Here is a 22,944-nt window from a genome sequence, read left to right on the forward strand (position 1 = left end):
TCCAGGATCATGCCCTGGGCCAAAGGCGGCATTAAACCGCTGAGCCACCTGGGTTGCCCAGTAAAAAGTTTTAAAAAGAAGAAAAATCTTACCTTTAAAAGAAGGACTTGCTGGGTGTCTGGATGGCTCAGTTGGTTAAGTGACCAATTCTTGGCTTTGGCTTAGGTTGTGATCTTGGTGGTGTGAGATTGAGCCCCAGGTTGGGCTCTGTGCTCAGTGTAGAGCCCGCTTGTCCCTCTCCCTCTGTTTCTCCCCACTCTCGCTCACTCCCTCTTTTCTCTCTCTGTTAAATAATTTTTTTTTTTTTTAAAAAGGACTATTTACCATCTGTTTTAGTTCTTTTACTAATAAGACTTCATAATTCATTATGTAGTCTTAGAGGTACACTTCTACCCTCATAACTTTGTATGGCTGAAGATTATTAGTAAAAATGACCTAAATTTGAATTTTGTGTTTATGTTTGATTTTAGTTTCCCAAACCATGTTATAAGCTGTAAATATATTGTTGACATTAACTAGTAAATATGCATTATGTGAGAGTACATGTTTACTAGAACATGAAGTTAAAACGTTAAGGAACTTTTGAAGAGAGAGGAATTGGAGAGGGTTGGAGGCTGTGTCTTTTAAGTCTTGCTGATAATGGTTATCTAGATTCTATCTAGAAAACAATAATTTAATAGGCCAGGGGAGTTAATTGTGTTGGGATTTTACCTAATATCTTTATGTCTCTTTTCTTAGGTAAAACTTAGTGGTCATAAATCTCTCAATTAAGTAAAATTTATATGTCTGTATGAAATTGGTGACCAGAATCTTGCCAGTGTAGGAAAGTTAATTTAACAGAAGTTTCTGTGCTGTTACCTCTGATGAATGATAGTCTCTTTGCTTTCTCCTGCTGTGTACCTTTCTGCTGCTCTAGAGGCATGACATAATCAGACTTGTTTTAAGGTCAAAGAGTCTGCAGGGAGAAGAAATAAAAAATGTGGCTGATTATTTCATATAATGACAGTTTTGGTTCCTATACTAAAGTTGTCTAAGATGTTTACCACTGTATGTTTAACAAAACATTTCTTCTCATTTTCACAAATATCAGTAAGCTTATTGGTAATTTTGATGATTGGTGCATATGAATATTTAATGATAAGCAAGTGTTAGATTTGAATGTTTTCTAAAACGTGTTCCCATTCATCTAAAATAGTGTGTTATATAAAGTATGGAGCTTATACGAAATGCCAACTGCTGAATACCAGTTGGCCCTTAGTACATTTTGAAATGTTCTTGAAAGAATGAGGGAGAAGTTGAATTTGTATTTGAGTTTATCCTAAACCTAATCATAGTTTCGTTTTCATAGTAGAATTGTAGGATGTTTCTCAGTGTTTTCCTCCATGCTCTGTTAATGTCAGATATAAACAAAATTTCCAGTCCTTCGTTTTCTCTCTTCCCATTTTAATTATGGGTTCCTAGGAATTTCTTTGCTTCATTTACCCTCTCCCTGTAACTTAGAATTTCAACAGGAGCTATCTCCTTCACAGTGTATTAAGTTGTTTATTGTGTTGACCAACCTACTTTATAGTTTAAGATGGCATACCACTAGATATCAGGCAAGGTTCTAGAACGAAACAATCCAACTGAGATGGCGCAAGAGATTTATTAAATGAAGGACTGCAGAGATAGGGGTGGAAAGGGAAACCACAAGGGATGTTTTCTGTAGTTATGGGGGGAAGCTTAAAGGGGCAAGGAAAATACAGTGTAGGTAGAGCCTGGTGAGAGCTGTGAAAAGGGGATGCCTGAAAGGAGCAATGGTGGTAGGGGGACAAAGCTTGTGTCAGAAAATGTGACCAAAAGGAGGGAGGGTGCTGGAAAGAAATAATCCAGTATTTCTCTACCTTCTGATCTGCCAGTGACAGCACTGAAACCCCGAAGGTGCGTCTGTTGGGGTTAGCCTCCTTGGACACAGAGTTGGGCAGAATGGTATAGTAGGAATAGGGTAGTGGCAGAAAGATAATTACCAGTACAACTGCTGATGAATATGGGACTGATTTTAAGTAACATAATATTTTAGATTAAATTTCTAATCTGTAAACTGTAGATACTTATTAACTGGGGTTGATGTGAGCATTAAAATGAGACCTGGCAAACCTGTCAAAGTACTATCATAATGTCTTTGTCTTGTGAGTATTTGTTTTTAGTTTTGATAAGGTGTGGAGCTTCCTTTCACATGCTGCTGTGCTGTATCTGTTTTATAGGGATTTTGATTGCCACCACCATACTTTTAAATATATGATAGTTTTTGTGTTTACTAATAAGTTTTGAGAAGTGAATTGCACAGTCACTATGAAGTAGTTTCTAAAATTTAGAGACCGTTTGTATTTACTGCCTTGTAACAGGCATTTATCTTTTTCACTCTTGCTTTAGACAGGACAATACTGACTTCTGAACTTGGGGAACGAGGATGCTTTTCAGGTGTAAAGGTGGTCTCCCTGGTGAAAGATGGGTCAGACTGCACCCTGCTCCTTCTACCATTGGCGTGTCCTTGTTGCATACTTCTGTTTTCTAAGACAGCAGAGATGCCTTGTCACTTTTTTTTTTTAAATTGGAGTTTGATTTTCCAACATATAGCATAACACCCAGTGCTCATCCCGTCAAGCTTTTTCTCCTTAGAGTATTTCTCCTCACAGAGATCTACTTTCATCTAGTCTCACCTTTGAGCATTCATGAGCTAGACCAAGATCAAGATAATAGGTCTATTTCCAGGAAAATTATAGCGACAGAGAATCGTTTGCTTAAAAGCATTTTCTGTTTTTAAAAATCCTCCCACAAACTATATTATGATTTTGAAATTAAATAAACTTTCACAGGCTTGAGTTCACAGTTTGTATAAATTTCATACTAAGCTTTTCTGAATTACTAACTAAATCTTCATTATTTTCCACCAGACGTTCAGCTAAATCCCGAAGCAGAAGCCCGTATTCATCTAGGCATTCAAGATCTCGTAGCAGGCACAGATTGTCTAGATCCAGAAGTCGTCATTCTAGCATTTCTCCTAGCACACTAACTCTGAAGAGTAGCCTGGCAGCTGAGTTGAACAAGAATAAAAAAGCCCGGGCTGCCGAGGCGGCAAGGGCTGCAGAAGCGGCGAAAGCTGCAGAAGCGGCAAAGGCTGCTGAGGCCGCTGCCAAAGCTGCCAAAGCTTCCAACACTTCTACACCTACGAAAGGGAGCACAGAGACTGGGGCCGGTGCATCACAAACCAACCATGTGAAGGATGTGAAGAAACTGAAAACTGAACATGCACCTTCTCCCTCAAGTGGTGGAACTTTAAAAAATGACAAGGCAAAAACAAAGCCACCTCTTCAGGTAACAAAGGTGGATAATAATTTGATTGTAGATAAAGCCACCAAGAAAGCAGTTGTAGTTGGGAAGGAGAGTAAATCTGCTGCTACAAAGGATGAACCAGTATCTCTTAAAGAGAAAACCAAACCACTTACACCAAGCTTAGGAGCCAAGGAGAAGGAGCAACATGTGGCTTTAGTGACCTCTACATTACCACCGTTACCTTTGCCTCCCATGCTGCCTGAAGATAAAGACACTGATAGGTAAGTGCAAAAAAGTTTTGTCAGTGAGGGTTTATTTTTTTATTTTTTAAAGATTTTATTTATTTATTCATGAGAGAGAGAGAGACAGACAGAGAGAAGCAGGCTCCACGCAGGGAGCCTGATGTGGGACTTGATCCCGGGACTCTGGGATCACGCCCTGGGCTGAAGGCAGACGCTCAACCGCTAAGCCACCCAGGTGTCCCTGTCACTGACGGTTTAAAGAAAAAAAAGACAGTCTGAAGTGAGAGGTTATCTGACTTCCCACCCCCCCACACACAAAAAAGGTTACAAAAAAAAGGTAAGTTATCTTTATTATGTACACCTTAAACTGAAGCACATTGCTTGTAGGATGACACAATTAGAGTTAATGCTTAGAATTCCAGAAGAAATTTGCTGTTGCCTTGGGATACAATGTCCATTTCAGCTTGAGTTTGGGAATTAGAAATGCCAGTACTGTGTTTTCTTTAGCATAACTGTTCCTTAATGATACTATAAGAAACAGGACAATTTATGAGGGACTCTTCCCTGGGTGATACAAAGTAGGTATATTGGTAATTTTTAGGTTTCTTTAGAGGTTTTACAGATTTATCACTCTGGGTAACTTTATGAATTTATTGTTTTTTAGACTTCTCTTGTCTGGGTAGCTTTATGAATTTATTGTTTTTTAGACTTCTCTTGACTCTTAAATTTTTTTTGAGATTAACTATATATTACAGAAAACCCATAATGTGCTTATGTTTTCCTTTAACATGTTTACAGATTTCTATTGTGAATATTGGGGGTATGAGGGTTTTTTTTTTTTTTTAATTTTGAAACATTTTTTAATGAAGATAAGGGTGAGTAAAGTAAATGCAGTTCTAAGAATATTTCTGAAACGTATGCTAGGATGGAAGCATTACGCTACTGTGTAGTATCTGTTATACCACTTAATCTTTTTCACTTTTATTTTTATGGAGAAACTAAAATTATAGCTGTTTTCCCCTCATTTTTCTGTTAAAAAACAACTATATGAGCCATTCTCTTAGCTGACATCTTTATAGAATTTGAAAATAAGTGGATAAAAATGGTGTGTAGGTTCTTCAATTACCACTGTAATTGTGGTATTTACAGGTTTGACTCTTCTCTAGGAGCACTGAAGGTTCATAACAGTAGTGAGTTGTAATTTTTCTTTTTTAAGGTTTTACTTATTGTTTCATGAGAAACACAGAAGAAGAGAGGGGGCAGAGACACAGGCAGAGGGAGAAGCAGGTTCCATGCGGGGGTCCCAAGGTGGGACTCGATCCCGGGACTCCAGGATCATGCCCTGGATCCGCTGAGCCACCCTGGCTGCCCATGAGTTGTAATTTTGATGAGTCCGGGAATGAACTCTCCATCCACAGAGGCATGAATGCAGAACTGAGTCACTTCATTAATGAGAGAATGACCCAGTTACAAGAATCCAGTAATTCTGGGGGTGCCTGGGTGGCTCAAACATCTGACTTTAGCTCAGGTCATGATTTTGGGGTCTGTGGATTGAGCCAGAAGTCAGATACCCCACCCAGCAGGGAGTCCACTTGCCCTGCCTTATGCACTCTCCCTCTCTTTCTCTTAAATAAACAAGTAAAATCTTAAAAATTTAATCCAGTAATTCTGGCCCAGTGAAACTGGTTGTTTTTTACTTTATTCTTTCATATATGCTTTGGAGATAAATTTTTACAGGTGATATTTTCAAGAATTCAAGATATGTACAAGTGAGTGAGTGCTTAAGGAGGGTATTCTTTGTGCATCTGTTTTTGAGACGGTGGTACATGTCATGCTTATCATTAAGAAAATGTTTTGACCCACCTTTTTTGTTTCTTCTGCTTTTCTGTTACGTCTCTGCTCTTCTTTCTGTGAATGTGTTCATACGTTTCATGAATATAGAATTTTTTTTAAAGGTTTTACTTATTTATTCATGAAAGATACAGAGAGAGAGGCAGAGGCAGAGAATAGGCAGAGGGAGAAGCAGGCTTCTTGGGGAGCCTGATGCAGGACTTGATCCCCGGACTCCAGGATCACGCCCTGAGCCAAAGCAGATGCTCAACCTCTGAGCTACCCAGATGTCCTTGAATATAGAAGTTTTTAAGACCAGTATGCTACTACTAACATGTGCGGTGAAAGATGGATTCAACACGAGTCACTCTTCTTTTTGGTGCTGCAAATGTCCTTGGCCAGTAGGAACTCCCTTAAGCTGACTTCTTTGTCCTTTAACATGACCTATTTGTTTTTTAATGTTTCCTAGTTTAGGCTCACTTTGCACTCTGCTTCTCTTCTAGACCTGGGATTTATTACTCTCTGAAAAATCACATGGTAGATTTTATTTTATTTTATTTTATTTTATTTTATTTTATTTTATTTTATTTTTTTAACATGGTAATTTTAAAGTATATATTTTTATATGATAAATTTTTTTTGATTATGCATGTAATGCATAATACTCCTTGTCTTTTTAATTAGTGTGTTGGAGATCTTTCCATGTTGGTATATAGATAAGAGGTTCATTCAATATTCCTATCGGTAGGAATGAATAAATCATTCTCTTATTAACTATTCTGCTATTGATTAAGGGATACTTAGATTTATAATTGTTTGCTATCAAACTTTTTTTTATATTAATATTTTATGTGAGAGCAATTTTTGTAGGATAGTTACCAGGTTAAAGTATACACATTTTATTATTATTTTTTTAAACATTGTATTTATTTATTTCAGAGAGAAAGCACAAGAGAGTGCAAGTAGGGGGTAGGGGGCGGAAGAGGCAGAGGGTGAGGGAGAAGCAGACTCCCTGCTGAGCAGGAAGCTCAATGCAGGACTTGATCTCTGGACCCTGGGATCATGACCTGAGCTGAAGGCAGATGCTTAACCAACTCAGCAACCCAGGTGCCCCCAAATTGTACTTTAATAAGATTATTACCAATTTATACAGTCTTTAAAATATGTAATTATTTAATTTTGCATTTTTCTGATTATAATAATATTAATAGTTAATATTATTAATATTATTAATATTATTATTATTGCATCTTTCTGAATATTTATTGGCTATTTATTTTTTCCAGTGAACGACTTGTTTATATCTTATGCTATTCCTTAATACTATTTTCCTTTTTATAATTGATTTGTAGGTGCTTCTTATGTTAGGAATCTTGACCTTTGCTTATCAGAGTCTTTGCTTATCTTTCACATGTATTTGTTTTGGTTTTGGCTATATAGATGTTTTTTATTTTTAAATATAGTCTGATCTAATCATTTTTCCTTTATAACTTATGTGTTTATAAAGTTAGAAGAGATTAAGTCAAATCACACAGAAATTTGTTTTTGATTAATATATGAAGAAAGATGCTCTCCCCCATCACCCTGTGGACTGATAAGTTTGTTTCTAACATCATTTACTGAATAATCTATAATTTGTGGTGTCATATATAAAATTCTTACAGATACCTGTATTCTGAACTCTTTTCTATTAGTATGTTCTATTATTTCTTTGTCAGTACATCTTGTTTTAACTTTTTTCTTTTTTCTTTTCTTTTTTTTTAAGATTTTAGTTATTAATTTGACAGAGAGAGCACAGGCTGGGGGACTAGCAGAGGGAGAGGGAGAGATGAGTAGGGAGCCTGATGCTGGGCTTGGGCTCAAGGACCTCAGGATCACAACCTGAGCCAAAGGCAGATGCTCCACTCAACTGTGCCAAGCAGGGGCCTCGTGTTTTAACTTCTTTAGATGCATGATGTATTGGTTCTCAAACTCAGATTTCTGTTACAGGGTTAGGCAGGAAATAACAAAAGTGAAGGGATGAAGTAAATTACTGATGAGTAAGTATCTTTGTTTTTCAGCCTCAGCTTCAGTGCTGCTGCTATACATAAATTTGGGCCCAGTGTTGCTAGAGCTTTTGTTTTTTTGTTTGTTTGTTTTTTTCTTTTGTTTGTTTTTTAAAAAGCCTGAAATCTGAATGTTTATGTAAATCTTATTTAAAAATATTGACAATTCATGTTGGATAGATCATAATACATACTCCTTGACTTTAACCAATCTTTGGTTTCTGGTTTGGGACCTTTTAAAATAGATTGGTCATGTGACAGGGCAAATGCAAATCGCACTCCACTGTTCTTTTTCAGAAATTTTTGGGCAGATTTTTGCCTTTATTCTTAGATAAATTTTATGATCTACTTGTCAAGTTATATGAAAATTTTTGCTTGGGTTTTGTTTGGGACTCAACTGAATGTAGTAGATTAATTTGGAGACTGATAGCTTTATAGTATCACAGTTTGCCATACGAAAACATGGTTTCTGTTCATTCAGATCCAGTTTTATGTCTGTCTGTCCCTATCTTTAATTTTCTTCTATTGATCTTGTACGTTTCTTGTTAAGGCATTTTGTTGTTTTTGTTGCTGTAGTACATGAGAACTTTTAAAAAATCATACTTCCTATTTCATTTCTCTGAAGTCTGGGAGCCTTGCTAAGTCTGGTAGTTCATGTAATAATATATGGCTATAGGCAGTCTTTTAAATTTTAAGTTATAAGTAAAATTAGGAGTTTTAGTTTTTTCCTCTAAAGATGTTGATTTGAAAAAAAAATGTTGATTTGAATGTTCAAATGAGAATTTTTGACTAAACCCTAATTATAAGTGAGAGACTACAGTTTTCTAGTTAAAGGTTTGAAATAGGTTTATTTTCAGGCATAGTTCAAGTAGTCCCTTTTTTAGAAAAGAGGCTTTTACTGTCTTTCAACCCTGATTTAGCTACCCTTTAGCTACATTACTCCAGGAACCCATTTGGTAATACTTTATCCCGCTGCTTATTTGACTGTGTTCTCCAAGAGACAATCTTAGCTCATTTCTGAGAGGAGTTCTATCTTAGTGTACTTGTTACTGTTGTTAAACTCCAGTGCCTTACCTTGTGTCTAGCACATAGCATAAAAATCAATGTTGAACATTAATATTGAAAAGTTACCTGTGTGATACTATTATATTTTTATTGAGAGAGGGAGAGTGTGGATGCGTGCTTGAGCATGGAGTGGGGCAGGGGGAGCAGAGGGAGAGAGAGAATCTCAAGCAGAACCCCTGCTGAGTGTGGAGCCCCATGCAGGGCTTGATCCCTCCACCCTGAGATCATGACCTGAGACAAAATCGAGAGTCGGCTGCTTAACTCACTGAGCCATCCAAGTACCTCCATACCATTACTTTAAAAATAAAACTGCAAACCAATTTCCTTTTGTTTTTGTTTGTTTATTTAAATTTTTATTTATTTATTCATGAGAGACACATAGGCAGAGGGAGAAGTAGGCTCCATGCAAGGAGCGCAATGTGGGACTTGATCCCAGAACCCTGGAATCACACCCACCCTGAGCTGAAGGCAGATGCTCAACCGCTGAGACACCCAGGCGTCCCAAACCAATTTCCTTTTGAACATGTTTTCTCTGTTAAAGAACTTCTAGGCCACCTTGGTGGCTCAGTGAGTTAAGTCTCTGACCCTTGATTTTGGCTCAGGTCGTGATCTTGGAATTGTGGGATCCAGCCCTGTTGTGGGGTTCTGTGTTCAGTGTGGAGTTGGCTTCAGTTTCTCTCTCTCTCTCTCTCTCTCTCTCCCTCCTTCCCTCCTTCCCTCCCTCCCTCTCTCCCTCCCTCCTCTCAAATAAATAAATAAAATATAAAGAAGAAAAAAACTTCTAGCGAGTAACATGGGGTTAAGAAGAAAAGACACACACACACAAAAAAGAAGAAAAGACACAACTTTATTATAGTAATTGGTAAATGGTTTTTATCAGATAGTATTAAAGTATGTGTTTGTACAATAATACTAATGTTCAACATGAATAGAAGAAGTTATAATTAAAGTGGAATGATTGATAATTTTATTTGCAATTTGTGACTCCAATGGTGTAGTCTCACTCAATTTTTTCATTGTAGGACTCATAATTGCTATGAAACTGTGTGAAGTACAACTTTTATTATCATTATAAGATTCTCTTTCAAGAAATATCTTCTTGGGATCCCTGGGTGGTGCAGCGGTTTGGCGCCTGCCTTTGGCCCAGGGCGCGATACTGGAGACCCGGGATCGAATCCCACGTCGGGCTCCCTGCATGGAGCCTGCTTCTCCCTCTGCCTATGTCTCTTCCTCTCTCTCTGTGTGACTGTCATGAATAAATAAATAAAATCTTTAAAAAAAAAAAATTTTTTTTAAAGAAATATCTTCTTATTAAACAGACTTTTTGTAACTGGGAGGTTTAAGATACTCAAATTACCTAGTTAAGATAGTCTTTAAAATTCAGAGCTCTTTATGCATTCAAAAAAAAGTAACTGAACTTGAATTTTTGCCTGTACTATCAGTAAGCTTCTTAGAACCTTTAAAAAAAAAAATCATTGTCCGATTTAAAAGAATCATCATCTAATTTAAGAAAATTAACCTTGAAAGGGGGAAAAGCTAAATTAGTTGTTGTTGCTTATGTAAATGGATAAGATAAATAATAGCATGTGGTATTATTTCTTACAAAACCTCTTTATGTCTCTCCAACAGAGTCAAACAAAATGCTATCACAAAACTAAGGAATTTTCCTGTGAAGCATGAGTAGTTTACTTTTTTAGTATTAATTTACAGTTTTTTGTTTTTTGTTTTTAAAAGACTTTATTTATTCATGACAGACACACAGAGAGAGAGAGAGAGAGAGAGAGAGAGAGAGGGGCAGAGACACAGGCAGAGGGAGAAGCAGGCTCCACACAGGAAACCTGTCGTGGGACTCGATCCCGGGTCTCCAGGATCTCACCCCGGGTTGAAGGTCGCGCTAAACCACTGAGCCACCGGGGCTGCCCTAATTTACAGTTTTATAGTAATTTTTTAATCATCTTTAAAAGTATACTGCTTTTTGACCAGTTGTAGATTTGCAGAAAAGTTAAAATGATACTACAGAAAGTCCCCATATACTTTGTAGTTTCTTCATTATTAACATCTTACATTAGTATGGTATGTTCATTATAACCAGTGAACAAATATCAATACGTCATTGTAACTAAACTCCATACCTTGTTCAGATTTCCTTAGTTTTTGTCTAATTCTGTATCATTTTTACCCTCAAATTTTATATTTTGCAATTGAATATATATAGTACATTATTTTAGCTAGAAAGTGAAGAAATACTAACGTATTTTGCCATTGCTACTTAAGTGTAAGATGTGGCTGCATTTTTATTTCCCATATAAATGTGTTTTATTTGTCTGACTCCTTTCTTTTTTAGCTTACGAGGAAATATTTCAGTAAAAGCAGTTAAAAAAGAAGTAGAGAAGAAACTACGATGTTTACTTGCTGATTTACCACTGCCCCCTGAGCTACCAGGAGGAGATGATCTCTCAAAGAGTCCAGAGGAAAAGAAAACAGCAACACAGTTACATAGTAAAAGGAGGCCTAAGTATGTGCTTGCTTTCTACCTGCTCTTAAATTGACCAGAAATGATTCTGGGTCATCATAAAATCACAAAACAAAAAATTAAAATTTCAAATTATAAAAAGTGTACTTATTCTTTAAACTTAACTATATGAATAAATTCTAGAGTTTTGAAAAAAATTCATAATTCCCTGCGTATACCTATTCAAAATGACTAATAAAACCAAATTTAATTTTCTCTCACAATTTGTAATGTATTAATTTCTTGGGGTATTCTATGTTACTGATAATTTCTACAATTAAGTTATTTGAATAACAGAAAACACTGAAATTGGAAAATGTGGAAGTCGGCATTCAGTGAGCCCAAACAAAATTAGTCATGGGCAAGCTGGCATGTTTTCCTTTGCTTTTTTAGCTCCATTTGCTCCTATAACTAAATGCATTTTTCATTTTGCAAGAGGTGGAGTGGAAGAAGGTTTGAAATCTGTATCCTAAATTAGTTTCAAGTAAGTGCCCAGAGATAACTCCTTCCCTTAAAACCAGTTCATCAGTTAAGGGGGGGAGGACGTTGATTCCTACTTTACTTCTACTTAATCGAGGGAAAGTGTAAGACTTTGATTTTAGGATTGCTGTCCAGGTTCCTTGTGTATCAGCTGATTTTCTAGTATAGAGTAGGAAACTAGAAAACTTTTAAAATCATTTTCCTGAGTATTGTAGCTTTATTTCTTACTTGAATTTCTGTTACATACCAGAATATTGAGAGACTACAAAATTACTTATTTTTTTAAAGAATGTCAAATATTTGTCATATATATGACATGCACACAGACACACACAGTGTGGATTCTGGAGAGTTGATTATACTAATACTTTTATACTCTCTTGGACTAAAAATCTTTCTTGTGTTTCCATTTTTAAGATAATTTCATCTAGCCCTAAGTCTAAATTTGTCAATAAGCTCTGTAGTTAGAGTTTTGGTAATGTTCATTATCAAATTTGTTTTCTGAAAAAATGAATGAAGCATATATGTATAATGGATTGAAAAGACTTCTGGAGATTGCTTAGAGAACTTTGACTCTTTGTAGTACTGTTGGTTTTATCCATTCATTGAGAATTACATTTTATTTCTGAAAGTTCTTGGTACATGCTTTACTTCTCTTTCTCAGTTTGTTAGTCTGTAGGAGAAAAGTCGGTATGGAAAAATGATGCCTTGACTTTGGGATAATTTATAATACCAAATTAAAGTGTAACTTGGTCTTCGATGATCACAAATGTACAGGGAAGGGGGAAAATGATATAAGACTGGGGGAGGGTGGATGTTAAATATTAAATGGTTTATTCAATTTGCTTGATTGTATATAAAAACTTCAGAACTATATTTGATAGAATATGTGGGCCTCGCTATGGTGAAATCAAAGAAAAAGATATTGACTGGGGAAAACGCTGCGTGGATAAATTTGATATCATCGGAATTATTGGAGAAGGTACCTATGGACAAGTTTATAAGGCCAGGGATAAAGACACTGGTAAGTATGTCAAATGCTGTGGATCTTTAGATCTATTGAATGTATTTGATTTGTATTTCTCTTCAAATGTGTATTTGAGGTGTTTTTTTTTTTTTTTTAAGTTTGGATTTATCATGCTTTTGTTTCATCTTGGTTTTTGTTTTGTTTTCTATGTGCAAGTACGTAAGATATGAATACACGTAAGTGGGTGTGTAAACATTTTTTAAGTTTTTTTTAGTATTTGTGATATGTAGTATGGTGGGATTTAGCTTTCTTTAATTGTGAATAAATTCTTAGGTTGTTAGTAATCAGGAGGAAAAAGTATCTTGACTGTCTTAGTAGTAAATTTTGTTGTATTAAGCCTTATGTAACACATTTTCTTTTAGCCAAAATATTCTTTTTCTGTCCAAGTTACCCTTTGTTTGGAGGCCAGACTTAGCAGCTTAATATTTTAGAACATAATTAGGAACCTCTGAGAAAGTTTTCAAAGGTCTTGCAGCAGAGTAAAAAGTAACTGTGTCCCAGGCTATGTATTTTACTAAATAATGGGTAGAGCCAGTGTTTAATATTTACTTATAATTCCTTGTTGAAATAAACCAATAGATTAAAGTAGCATAGCTATATGAAGTCATTTAGTATAAGAAAATTCTGGAGGGCAGTTACAGCATAGGGTAATATTTATAATGATGATTCTGCATTATCAAAAAGATTAAATTATAATTTTAAAAAAGCTATTTAATAAACAAGGAATCCTACATTTTAAGACTTCCATCAAAAAGAAGTAAGTTTTAATGATTAAAAGGATAAACTTTCTTCTTTTGGAAAATTTGTAAATACAGAATTACTTTTTTTCTCTAAAGAATGGAATGAACTTTATTATAGTGCATTTTTTCCTATAATAGGAGTGTGTCTGTTCTATTTAATAGTTAGATCTTATCTGATCAAAATTCATTCAGACCTGGATTGTGAAGTCAGTTAGTGTAGTGGGAAGAGTCAAATACTTCTCAGGTTGCTAAACCAGATTTTAAATCCCAGTTTCACTGCTAGGTAACTGGGCAGCTTTGGACAAGTTAATACGTCTGAGTTTATTTTCTCACTTGCACTATGTACAGAATCTTCTCATATGTTCAGAGGTTTTATGCATGTGTAAGCATGTTGAGTAAATTTATCCTCCCCTCCTTCACTTTTTAAAATTGGTAGTGTAATGCACCTGCTGTTGATCATCTTGCTTTTTTAGTATGTTTTGGAGAACAAAAAATAACAATAGCTATGGACCTGCCCTATCCTTTGTAATAGTTGTGTACTATTCCACAATTTGGATAAATATTTCATAATTTTTATTTAATCAGGGATTTAATTTCTTGAACTGTAAACATTGTGATTTCAAGAGGTAGGAGCAGAAATTATGAATTAAAAGTTGAAATCAAGAAAAATGTCGTTTGGTTTTGTCATCTGGTAACTTGATTTTTTTTTTTTTTTAATTTTCATAGGAGAAATGGTAGCCTTAAAGAAAGTACGTCTAGATAATGAAAAGGAAGGCTTTCCAATTACAGCAATTCGAGAAATTAAAATTCTCCGGCAGCTTACCCACCAGAGTATTATTAATATGAAGGAAATAGTGACTGATAAAGAAGATGCTTTGGATTTTAAGAAGGATAAAGGTATGCATGCATTTTTACATAACCAATTCTGCATACGCATGATGTTGCTAACTTACGGATTTTGTCATAGGGATTGACCAGTTGAGTAATTGCTAGGTACATAAAACTATTGCATTAATGTCGTACTTTAATTTTAAATGTAGATGAGTTGAACAATTATTTATTTATTTAGTGATTTTTGAGTTACATTAGTAAACAAAAAAGCATATTTGGGAGTAGTAGTAGTTTTTTGAGCATTAATGTATAATTTTTAGTGTGCATTTTTTGTTATTGAGAAATAGTTTATAGTAGTATAGAATATATTTACATTTTCAATGTCATGACTTAATAGACAAAGAAATTTTATGGTAGACATTTATATTATTTCTGAAGGTGTGGAGGCAAAAATCTTACCTGAAATTGCCTTTAATAAACTATAGTGGCATATGCTTGACATTTAGCAGAAAAGTAAAAAGGAATTAGCATGCTTATTAAAGTGGTTGTCATAGGCATATGGTGGGTGAAAGGTCTGCTTGTAGTAGGTTTTAGATCTTCAGAGTAAGATTGTGGAACCAGAGTTGACTTCATTATAATCTGTGGTTTTCAAAGAGCAAAATTCTTTTTCAGATTAAATCTAAGAAAGTAAAATAGATATGTTCTGATAGAACAGGGTACTTAGCCCTCTCCCATCCCCAACTACACACACACACACACACACACACACACACACACACAATATCTTACTCTTCTTGGGGAACAGTATAAAAATGATTGACATAATACATGGTAATTTTGTAGAAAGGAACTTGTTTTGACAGTATTCTCTATGTACTATGCAGATAATTAGAATGATCTTTTTAATTGGTGTCCTTTCCATTAGTTTTTGTCTTTAATAATTCCCACATTCCTTAGCTTGATTTTTAATCTAGTTTGTATTTTTCACCTTATTTTTTTCTTGTCCCTTATTGTGTAGTAGAAAGGTTTGATTTGTGTTAACAGTGTCTGGGACTTGTGACTTTGCTTATGGGCAGTGCAACCTTAGTAGCATGGGCTTTAGCCCTTCTGAACCTGTGTGAAGCCTTCATCTATTAAAGGGAAACATTGGGGATCCCTGGGTGGCGCAGTGGTTTAGCGCCTGCCTTTGGCCCAGGGCGCGATCCTGGCGACCCGGGATCGAATCCCATGTCGGGCTCCCAGTGCATGGAGCCTGCTTCTCCCTCTGCCTGTGTCTCTGCCCCTCTCTCTCTCTCTCTCTCTGTGTGTGACTATCATAAATAAATAAAAAAAAAAATTAAAAAAAAAAAAAGGGAAACATTATTTCTCTTACTGTGTAGTAAGGATTAAATCAAAATCTTATACATGAGGGTTATGTGCTATGTTGCTTTTCATTAACTTCCTACTATAGTCAAAATAATGTATTTGTTTTTCCTCCAACATACCCTGGATCTCCTTCTTTGATCTGTGGGATCATGTCCCTGCCTGTTTCTTTATCCCCCATCTCCGCCATTTTTCTGATTGTCCAGCAAACTTCAGGGTGTTTTGAGTTGTCAAATATGCTGATGCACTTCTCTTATCTTTAAAGTCTTTACAAATGCTGCCACCAGTCTCTTCTCTGTATCTATGAGTTTGGGTTGTTTTTTTTTCCCCCCCGGGCTTAAACCTCTCTAGTCCCAACATATAGGTGCAAACACCATTTGAAAGGCTGACTTCACATCCTCTGTATCTCAGACTGAATGTTACATTATTCATCAGTGAGGCTTTACTGGATTACTTTCTTCTGTATATAGACCCATCAATTTAAAAGTCTTACTTTTTTTCTTCATTACTTTTTCCAGAATAATCATACTACTGATTTGTTATTTATTTGTTTCTCTGCATGAGGATGGGAATCATACCTGTTTTATTCATTATTATAACCTCTACCTAGCTCAGTGGCTAGGCCATAGAAATTACTATAAATAACTAATTGCTGGATGAATAAATGAGCTCTACTTAGATCCCGTTCATACTTTAACTTTTTAAAAGACTGTTATCATTGAACATAAAAGTATTTGTAGTTTTCCTTATATTTATGGCTATAATTTATTTTCCTTACTATATAATAAATTCCCTTGAGTCCTTGGTTTTTTGTTTTGTCTCCCGTACAGTGCCTAGTACTGTATTTTACAAATCGTAGATTTTCACATATTTGCTTCCTCATCTTCTTTTTCCCTACCATAATCCTGTTTATAGTTGTTGGAATCATGATAAATAAAGTGTTATACTATGTGAAATGTTATATTTAGATGCCAGGTAGGAGTTAAATATATTACAATATGTCAGGGAGTATGGAATTTAAAACACAATCATCTTTCAAAATTATTTATTTTATTGAGATATAATTGATGTACATTATATTAGTTTTAACAGCATAATCATTTGATATTATATATCTTGTGAAATGAACACCACAATGCATTCAGTTAACATTCATCGGTCATGTAGAATTTTTTTTCTTGTGATGAGAACTTTTAAGGTCTTGCTTAGTAACTCAAATATACAATACAGTATTATTAACCATAGTCACCATACTGTGTATTACATCCTCATGATGTATTTATAATTGGAAATTTATGCCTTTTGACCCCCTTCACCTATTTTGCCCACCTTCTTTCCTCTGGCAAGTCTCTTCTCTGTATCTGTGAGTTTGGTTTTTGTTTTTTTTTTTTTCCTTGTTTTTGTTTTAGATTTTACATATAACTGAGATCATATGATACTTGTCTTTCTCTGAATTCTTAGCATGGTGCCCTCAAGGTCCATTTGTGTTGTTGCAAATGGCAAGAGTTCTTCTTTTTTTATGCCTGAATAATATTCCATTGTATATTTGTAATACATTGTCTTTATTTGTTCATCTTTTGACAACCATTTAGGTTGCTTCCATGTCTTGGCTATTGTAAGTAATGTTGCAGTGAACATGGTGGGTGCGGATATCTTTTTGAGTTAGATTTTTCTTCCTTTTGGATAAGAAACCAGAGGTAGAGTTGCTGTATCATACAGTAGTTCTATTTTTAACTTTTTTGAGGAACCTCAGTACTGTTTTCCATAATGGCTGCACCAATTTACATTCCTACCAATAGTGCATGAGAGTACCCTGTTCTCTACATCCTCACCAACACTTGTTATTTCTTGTCTTTTTAATAGTCATCCTAATAGATGTGAGATAATACATAATCCTTTTGTAATGAATCGGTTAATTTTGATGGGAACCATGGTGAGATAGCCTAATTTGGTGAAAAGAGAAATCGATTTGAAGTCCTTGGGTTCTAATCCTGATCATGTGCCATTATATTAATTGTGATTGCTATCCTGGAGCAGAAAGGCAGTATAGGAACTTTGATTTAATAGTTAATAGTTCATATTCAAATTCGTAAAACTGAAAAAAAGTTAAAGCAAATACTTAAAACAATTTAGCTATGAAAATTATGAACAATATACATATGAGGTAAAATTGCTAATATAAAAGTAGAAACATTTGCATTATTCTAACTTAAGTCTTTGGCTATGTAAGAAGAACACTGTAAAAGAATTTTTTAAAACTTGGCTTTACTTAAAAATGAAAAAAATTAATATTGAAAATAAAATATTAAAAAAAAGAAATTATCCTTAAGAAAACAGAGTTAAGTAGTATCAAAAAGCCAGTGGTGGATTTTTGTGCAAAATCTTAGTGATGCTGAGTGAACTTTTTCTGGAATAATCTGGGAGAATGGATGAAGGCTAAACTAATTATAAATTTTTTCCTAATTTTATTTATCTCCAGACAGTTTCATCTTTTTATAACTGAGGGGATCTTTTAACCTTTTTGTCCGTTATTCAGTCTTTTTATTGTGAGCAAGGGGGAGATTTTGTTTCAAAGGAAACATTTCCTGTACCTCTAGATTTTTAGTTGATCTTCAAGTATGGAAGAAGAATGGGATGCAATTAGGGCATTTTGGTACTCTAGAGTTCATATTTCACTGTTCAATCAGATATTTGATGTGTGAACTGCTTTGCAGATGAAACTTTGCTTTTATTTTCTTGCCCTCCCTCCCCGAGGATTATGAATTTAGAAAGATACTTTCTGAATGAATGTAATTATACTGAATTAAAAAATGTAAAGGAGTTTGGGGTACCACACTGGCTCAGTAGGTTGAGCATCAGACTCCTCTTGATTTCAACTCAAGTCATGATGTCAGGGTTGTGGGATTGAGCCCCGGGTCAGCTTGGCACTCAGCAGGGAGTCTGAGACATATTCTGTCTCTCTCTCTCTCTCCCTCTCTCCCTCTCCCTCTTTCTCTCCCCCCCTTTCCCCTCCCCCTCCCCCCTCCCCCCTCTCACTCCCCCACTCATGCTCACATGCTCACTCTCTTAAATAAATAAATCTTTAAAATGTTTTAAAGCAGTTTATAATTCTCTGGGTAAAAGACTTTTTGTTCTGCAATTATATGTAATGTAAAATAAAAACTATAGTCATTGATCTCCATCTCAAGATGTAAATATTTAGAATTCAGATTAAAAAAACTCCAGGCACTGATGTAATGGTATCATTCCAAGAAAATAGTATTTTGGTACTTAAAATTAACATGATATCTTGGACAACCAAAACCCAGTATCATAATTGCTATGTTCGAATTAAGCTATAATGCTTTCAATATTGGTATTAGTTTAATGAGGGAATTTTTTTTTTTAATTTTTTATTTTTATTTATGATAGTCACACACGGAGAGAGAGAGAGAGAGAGAGGCAGAGACATAGGCAGAGGGAGAAGCAGGCTCCATGCACCGGGAGCCCGACGTGGGATTCGATCCCGGGTCTCCAGGATCGCGCCCTGGGCCAAAGGCAGGCGCCAAACCGCTGCGCCACCCAGGGATCCCAAATGAGGGAATTTTTATAATCTTTTAATTTGGAATTTTCCTAAAAATCAGGAAAAGAATATTCTGAGGTAAATGCTTTTGGCAAAGTATTATTATGTGGTTGAGGGAAAATGTCTCAGTGTCACTCTTCTATAATCTGTGATTCCCACATGGTGCTCCCCTGCACTTAAATTCTAGTTCTGTTAGACGGTGGAGCCAGATTTCCTTCTAAGGTCTTTGTACATAAAACTCCATTCACATCTGATTATTCCTTTAAGCATATTAATATAAGTAAGATTACTAGGTCAAAGGATTTGAACTTTGAAATTTCTTCAGACATATCACCAAGTTGTTTTCCAGAAAGGTACCAAGTTATAAGGCAGGAAGAGAACAAACTAGGAATAGAAGGGGGAACTGTCTGAACCTGATAAAAGGTCATCTGTGAAAAACAAGGATGTCTGCTCTCACCATTTCTATTCAACATTGCCAAGGCAATTAGGCAAGAAAATTAAATAAAAGATAATCAGAAATCAGATTGGAAAGGGAAAAATAACACTATCTCTAATGTGTGTGTGGTGTGCATGTGTGTATGGATACACACTTTATAGAGAATTCTATAGAATCCACTAAGAAACTTGTAGAACTAATAAATGAGTTCATCAAGATAGAAGAATACAAGATCAGTCCCCAAAAATCTGTTGTAGGTTTGTATACCAACAATCAACAGTCCAACGTGAAATTAAGAAAACAGTTTAATTTGTCATAGTCTTGAATAAAATATCTAGGAATAAATCAAAAAGTGCGTAAGGTCTTGTGCCTTGAAAACTACAAAACGTCATTGAAAAAAATTAAAGAAGACTTAAATAAGTGGAAAGACATTTCCTGTTAATCGATCCCACAACTTAATATTACTAAGATGGCAAGTTGATCTGTATAATCATTGCAGTTTCTATTAATCACAGCAGGCTTCTTTTCAGAATCTGACAAGCTGGTTTTAAAATACATATGGAAATTCAAAAGAGATAAAACAGTCAAAAAATATCTTTAAACAGAACTCATACTTCCTGATTTCAAATCTTACTATAAAACTAGAGTGATCAAAACTGTATGGTACTGGCTGTAGAGTAAACATAAGATCAGTAGAATAGAACTGGAAGTCCAGAAATTAAAGACTCACATTTTTAGTGGTCAACTGATTTTCAGTGAAGATACCAAGAAAATTCAGTGGAAAAGAATAGCATTTTCAGTTATCAATGCTGGCTCAGGTGGATCTCCATATGCAAAAGAATGAAATTGGGCCTCTTCTTCACGTCATGCATAATAATTAACTCAAAATAGATCAGTGACTTAAATATAAGAGCTAAAACCTTAAAACTCTTAGAAGAAAATATAGGAATAAATCTTCATGACCTTGGATTAGCTAAAGCCTTCTTAAGTTAAGAAACCAAAAGCAGAAGCAATAAAGGAAAAAAATAGATATATTGGACTTCATCAAAATTAGAAGCTTTTGTGCTCTAGTGGATAGAAGTGAAAAGACAACTCTCATAGACTGGGAGAATTTAAATATTTGTAAAACATCTATCTGATGAGGAACTTCTATCCAGAGTATATATAAAGAACTCTTATAACCAAATAATAAAAAGACAACCTGTTTAGAAAGTGTGCAAAGGATCTGAATAGACCTTTTTCCAAAGAAGATACACAAATGACCAATAAACACATGAAAAGATGTTCAGTATCCTAGCTATCAAGGAAATGCGAATCAAAATTACAGTGAGATTCCACTTCATATGCACTATAGTATGGCCATAAGAAAAAGGATAGTTATTAAGTGTTGTGAAAGATACGGAGATTGGAAGATTCAGACATTACTGGTGGGAGACTCATACATTACCGATAGGGTTGAAAAATGGTCCAACCACCTTATAAGATAATCTGGCTTTTTTTCAAAATAGTAAACATAGAGCTGTCATGAGACCTAGAACTTTTAGGGATATATCCAAGAGAAATAAAAACATGTTCACACAGAAACTTATATACTAATGTTCATTGTGGAATAATTCATAATAGCTACAAAATGCAAACAGTTCAAATGTCTATCAGTTTGATGAATAAAGAAAATTTGATATATCCATACAGTGCAATATTATTATGCCATAAAAGGGAATGAAGAATTTACACCAACAAATTTGGTAACATGGATAAAATGGCAAAATTCATAGAAATTTAAAATCTACCAAGAATAATGAAGAAATAGAAAATCTGAACAGATCTATAACTGGTAAGGGAATGAATCTGTAACATAAACTTTTCAGCAGTCACAACTAAGAAGCCCATGACCAGATGCTTTCACAGGTGAATTTTGCGGTCATTAAAAGAAGAGTTAACCCTAGGCCTCTCCAGACTTTTCTAAAAAACGTATTCATGTTTTTTTTTTTTTCTTCATGTTCATCAAGAAATACTTTCAAACTCGTTCTGTAAGGCCAGCATTACCCTGATACCAAACCCAGGCCAAGACACTTCAAGAAAAACATATCAATATTTTTTTTTCATATCAATATTTCTGATGAATATTTATGCAGAAAGCCTCAGAAAACACCAGCAAACTTGATTCAGCAGCATACGAGGAGGATTATACACTATGACCAAATGAGATTTGTACCTGGAATGCAAAGATAGTTCAGCATATGAAAATCAGTCCGTGTAATACACTGCATTAACAAATGAAGGAAAAAATTCACATTGTGATCTCAGTAAATATAGAAAAAGCACTTGACAGGGTTCAGCACTCTTTCATGATAATGACACTCAACAAACCAGTGATAGAAACTATGTCAACATATTAAAGGCCCATATATGACAAGTCCACAGTTAATATACTCACTGGTGAAAGATGGAAAGCTTTTCTTCTAAACCAGGGAAAAAACAAGGATACTCACTTTGTCAGTTCTATTTGGCATAGTCCTAATCAGAGCAATTAAACAAGAATAATAAAGACATCAAAATTGGAAAAGAAGAAATAAAATTACCTTTGTTCATAGACAATATGATCTTATATGTAGAAAGCCCTAAAGATTCTAGCAAACCAAATGTTAGAATTAATAAGTGAATTCAGCAAATAGCAGGGTACAAAATCAATGTGGAAAAAAACATGAGTTTCTGTATTCTAACAGCAAAAATTCTGAAAAGGACATGAAGAAAACAATTTCATTTACAATAGCATCAAAAAATAAAATACTTAGGAATAAATTAAGGAGATGAAAGACTTTCATACATTGAAAACTACAGAACATTGCTTGAAGTTAAAGACACCATAAATTAAAGACCTCTGTATTCCTGAATTAGAAGACTTAATGTTGTTAAGATATCAGTACTACCCAGAGTAATGTAAAGATTTAATGCAATTCTAATGAAAATCCCAACAATGGTTGTTGCAGAAATGGAAAGATTCACCTTGAAACTCAGGGAATTTCAAAGGATCTCCCAAATAACCAAAGGACTCTTGAAAAAACAAAGTTGGAGGTTTCACACTTGGTGATTTTAAAACTTACTACAAAGCTACAGTAATCAGACTGCAGTACAGGTATAAAGACAGATGTGTATACAACAGTGGAACAGAATTGAGAGCTCAGATATAAACCCTGGCATATATGGTCAAATGATTTTTGACAAGGGTGCTTAAATGAGGAAAGGCAGTTTTCAACAAATGGCATTGGGAAAACTGGATATCCATATATGAAACATTGAAGTTGTGCTCTTACCTAACACCATATTATAAAGATTATTTATTTATTTATTCATGAGAGAGACAGAGAGGCAGAGACACAGGCAGAGGGAGAAGCAGGCTCCATGCAGGGAGCCCAATGTGAGACTCAATCCTGGGACTCCATGACCACACCCTGGGCCAAAGGCAGGTGCTAAACCACTGAGCCACCCAGGGATCCACT

The 22,944-nt window shown here is 35.0% G+C and overlaps 2 protein-coding genes across 6 annotated transcripts in view; one reads left to right on the forward strand and one right to left on the reverse strand.

The window, feature by feature from the left end:
• The window catches only part of CDK13 (cyclin dependent kinase 13), a 121,145-nt gene that overhangs the window by 24,908 nt on the left and 73,293 nt on the right, over positions 1 to 22,944 (forward strand). For all 4 annotated transcript variants that reach the window (XM_072791639.1, XM_072791641.1, XM_072791640.1 and 1 more), the window contains exons 2-5: positions 2,934 to 3,593; positions 10,839 to 11,009; positions 12,371 to 12,510; positions 13,980 to 14,150. In XM_072791639.1, coding sequence (XP_072647740.1) covers positions 2,934 to 3,593; positions 10,839 to 11,009; positions 12,371 to 12,510; positions 13,980 to 14,150 — 1,142 coding nt within the window. The remainder of the gene's footprint in view (positions 1 to 2,933; positions 3,594 to 10,838; positions 11,010 to 12,370; positions 12,511 to 13,979; positions 14,151 to 22,944) is intronic.
• The window catches only part of MPLKIP (M-phase specific PLK1 interacting protein), a 112,723-nt gene continuing 106,255 nt past the window's right edge, over positions 16,477 to 22,944 (reverse strand). For both annotated transcript variants that reach the window (XR_012014280.1, XM_072791647.1), the window contains one exon: positions 16,477 to 21,659. The gene's annotated coding sequence lies outside the window, so the exon portion shown is untranslated. The remainder of the gene's footprint in view (positions 21,660 to 22,944) is intronic.

The sequence above is a fragment of the Canis lupus genome, chromosome 21 (assembly GCF_048164855.1).
Source record: "Canis lupus baileyi chromosome 21, mCanLup2.hap1, whole genome shotgun sequence".
Taxonomy (NCBI): domain Eukaryota; kingdom Metazoa; phylum Chordata; class Mammalia; order Carnivora; family Canidae; genus Canis; species Canis lupus.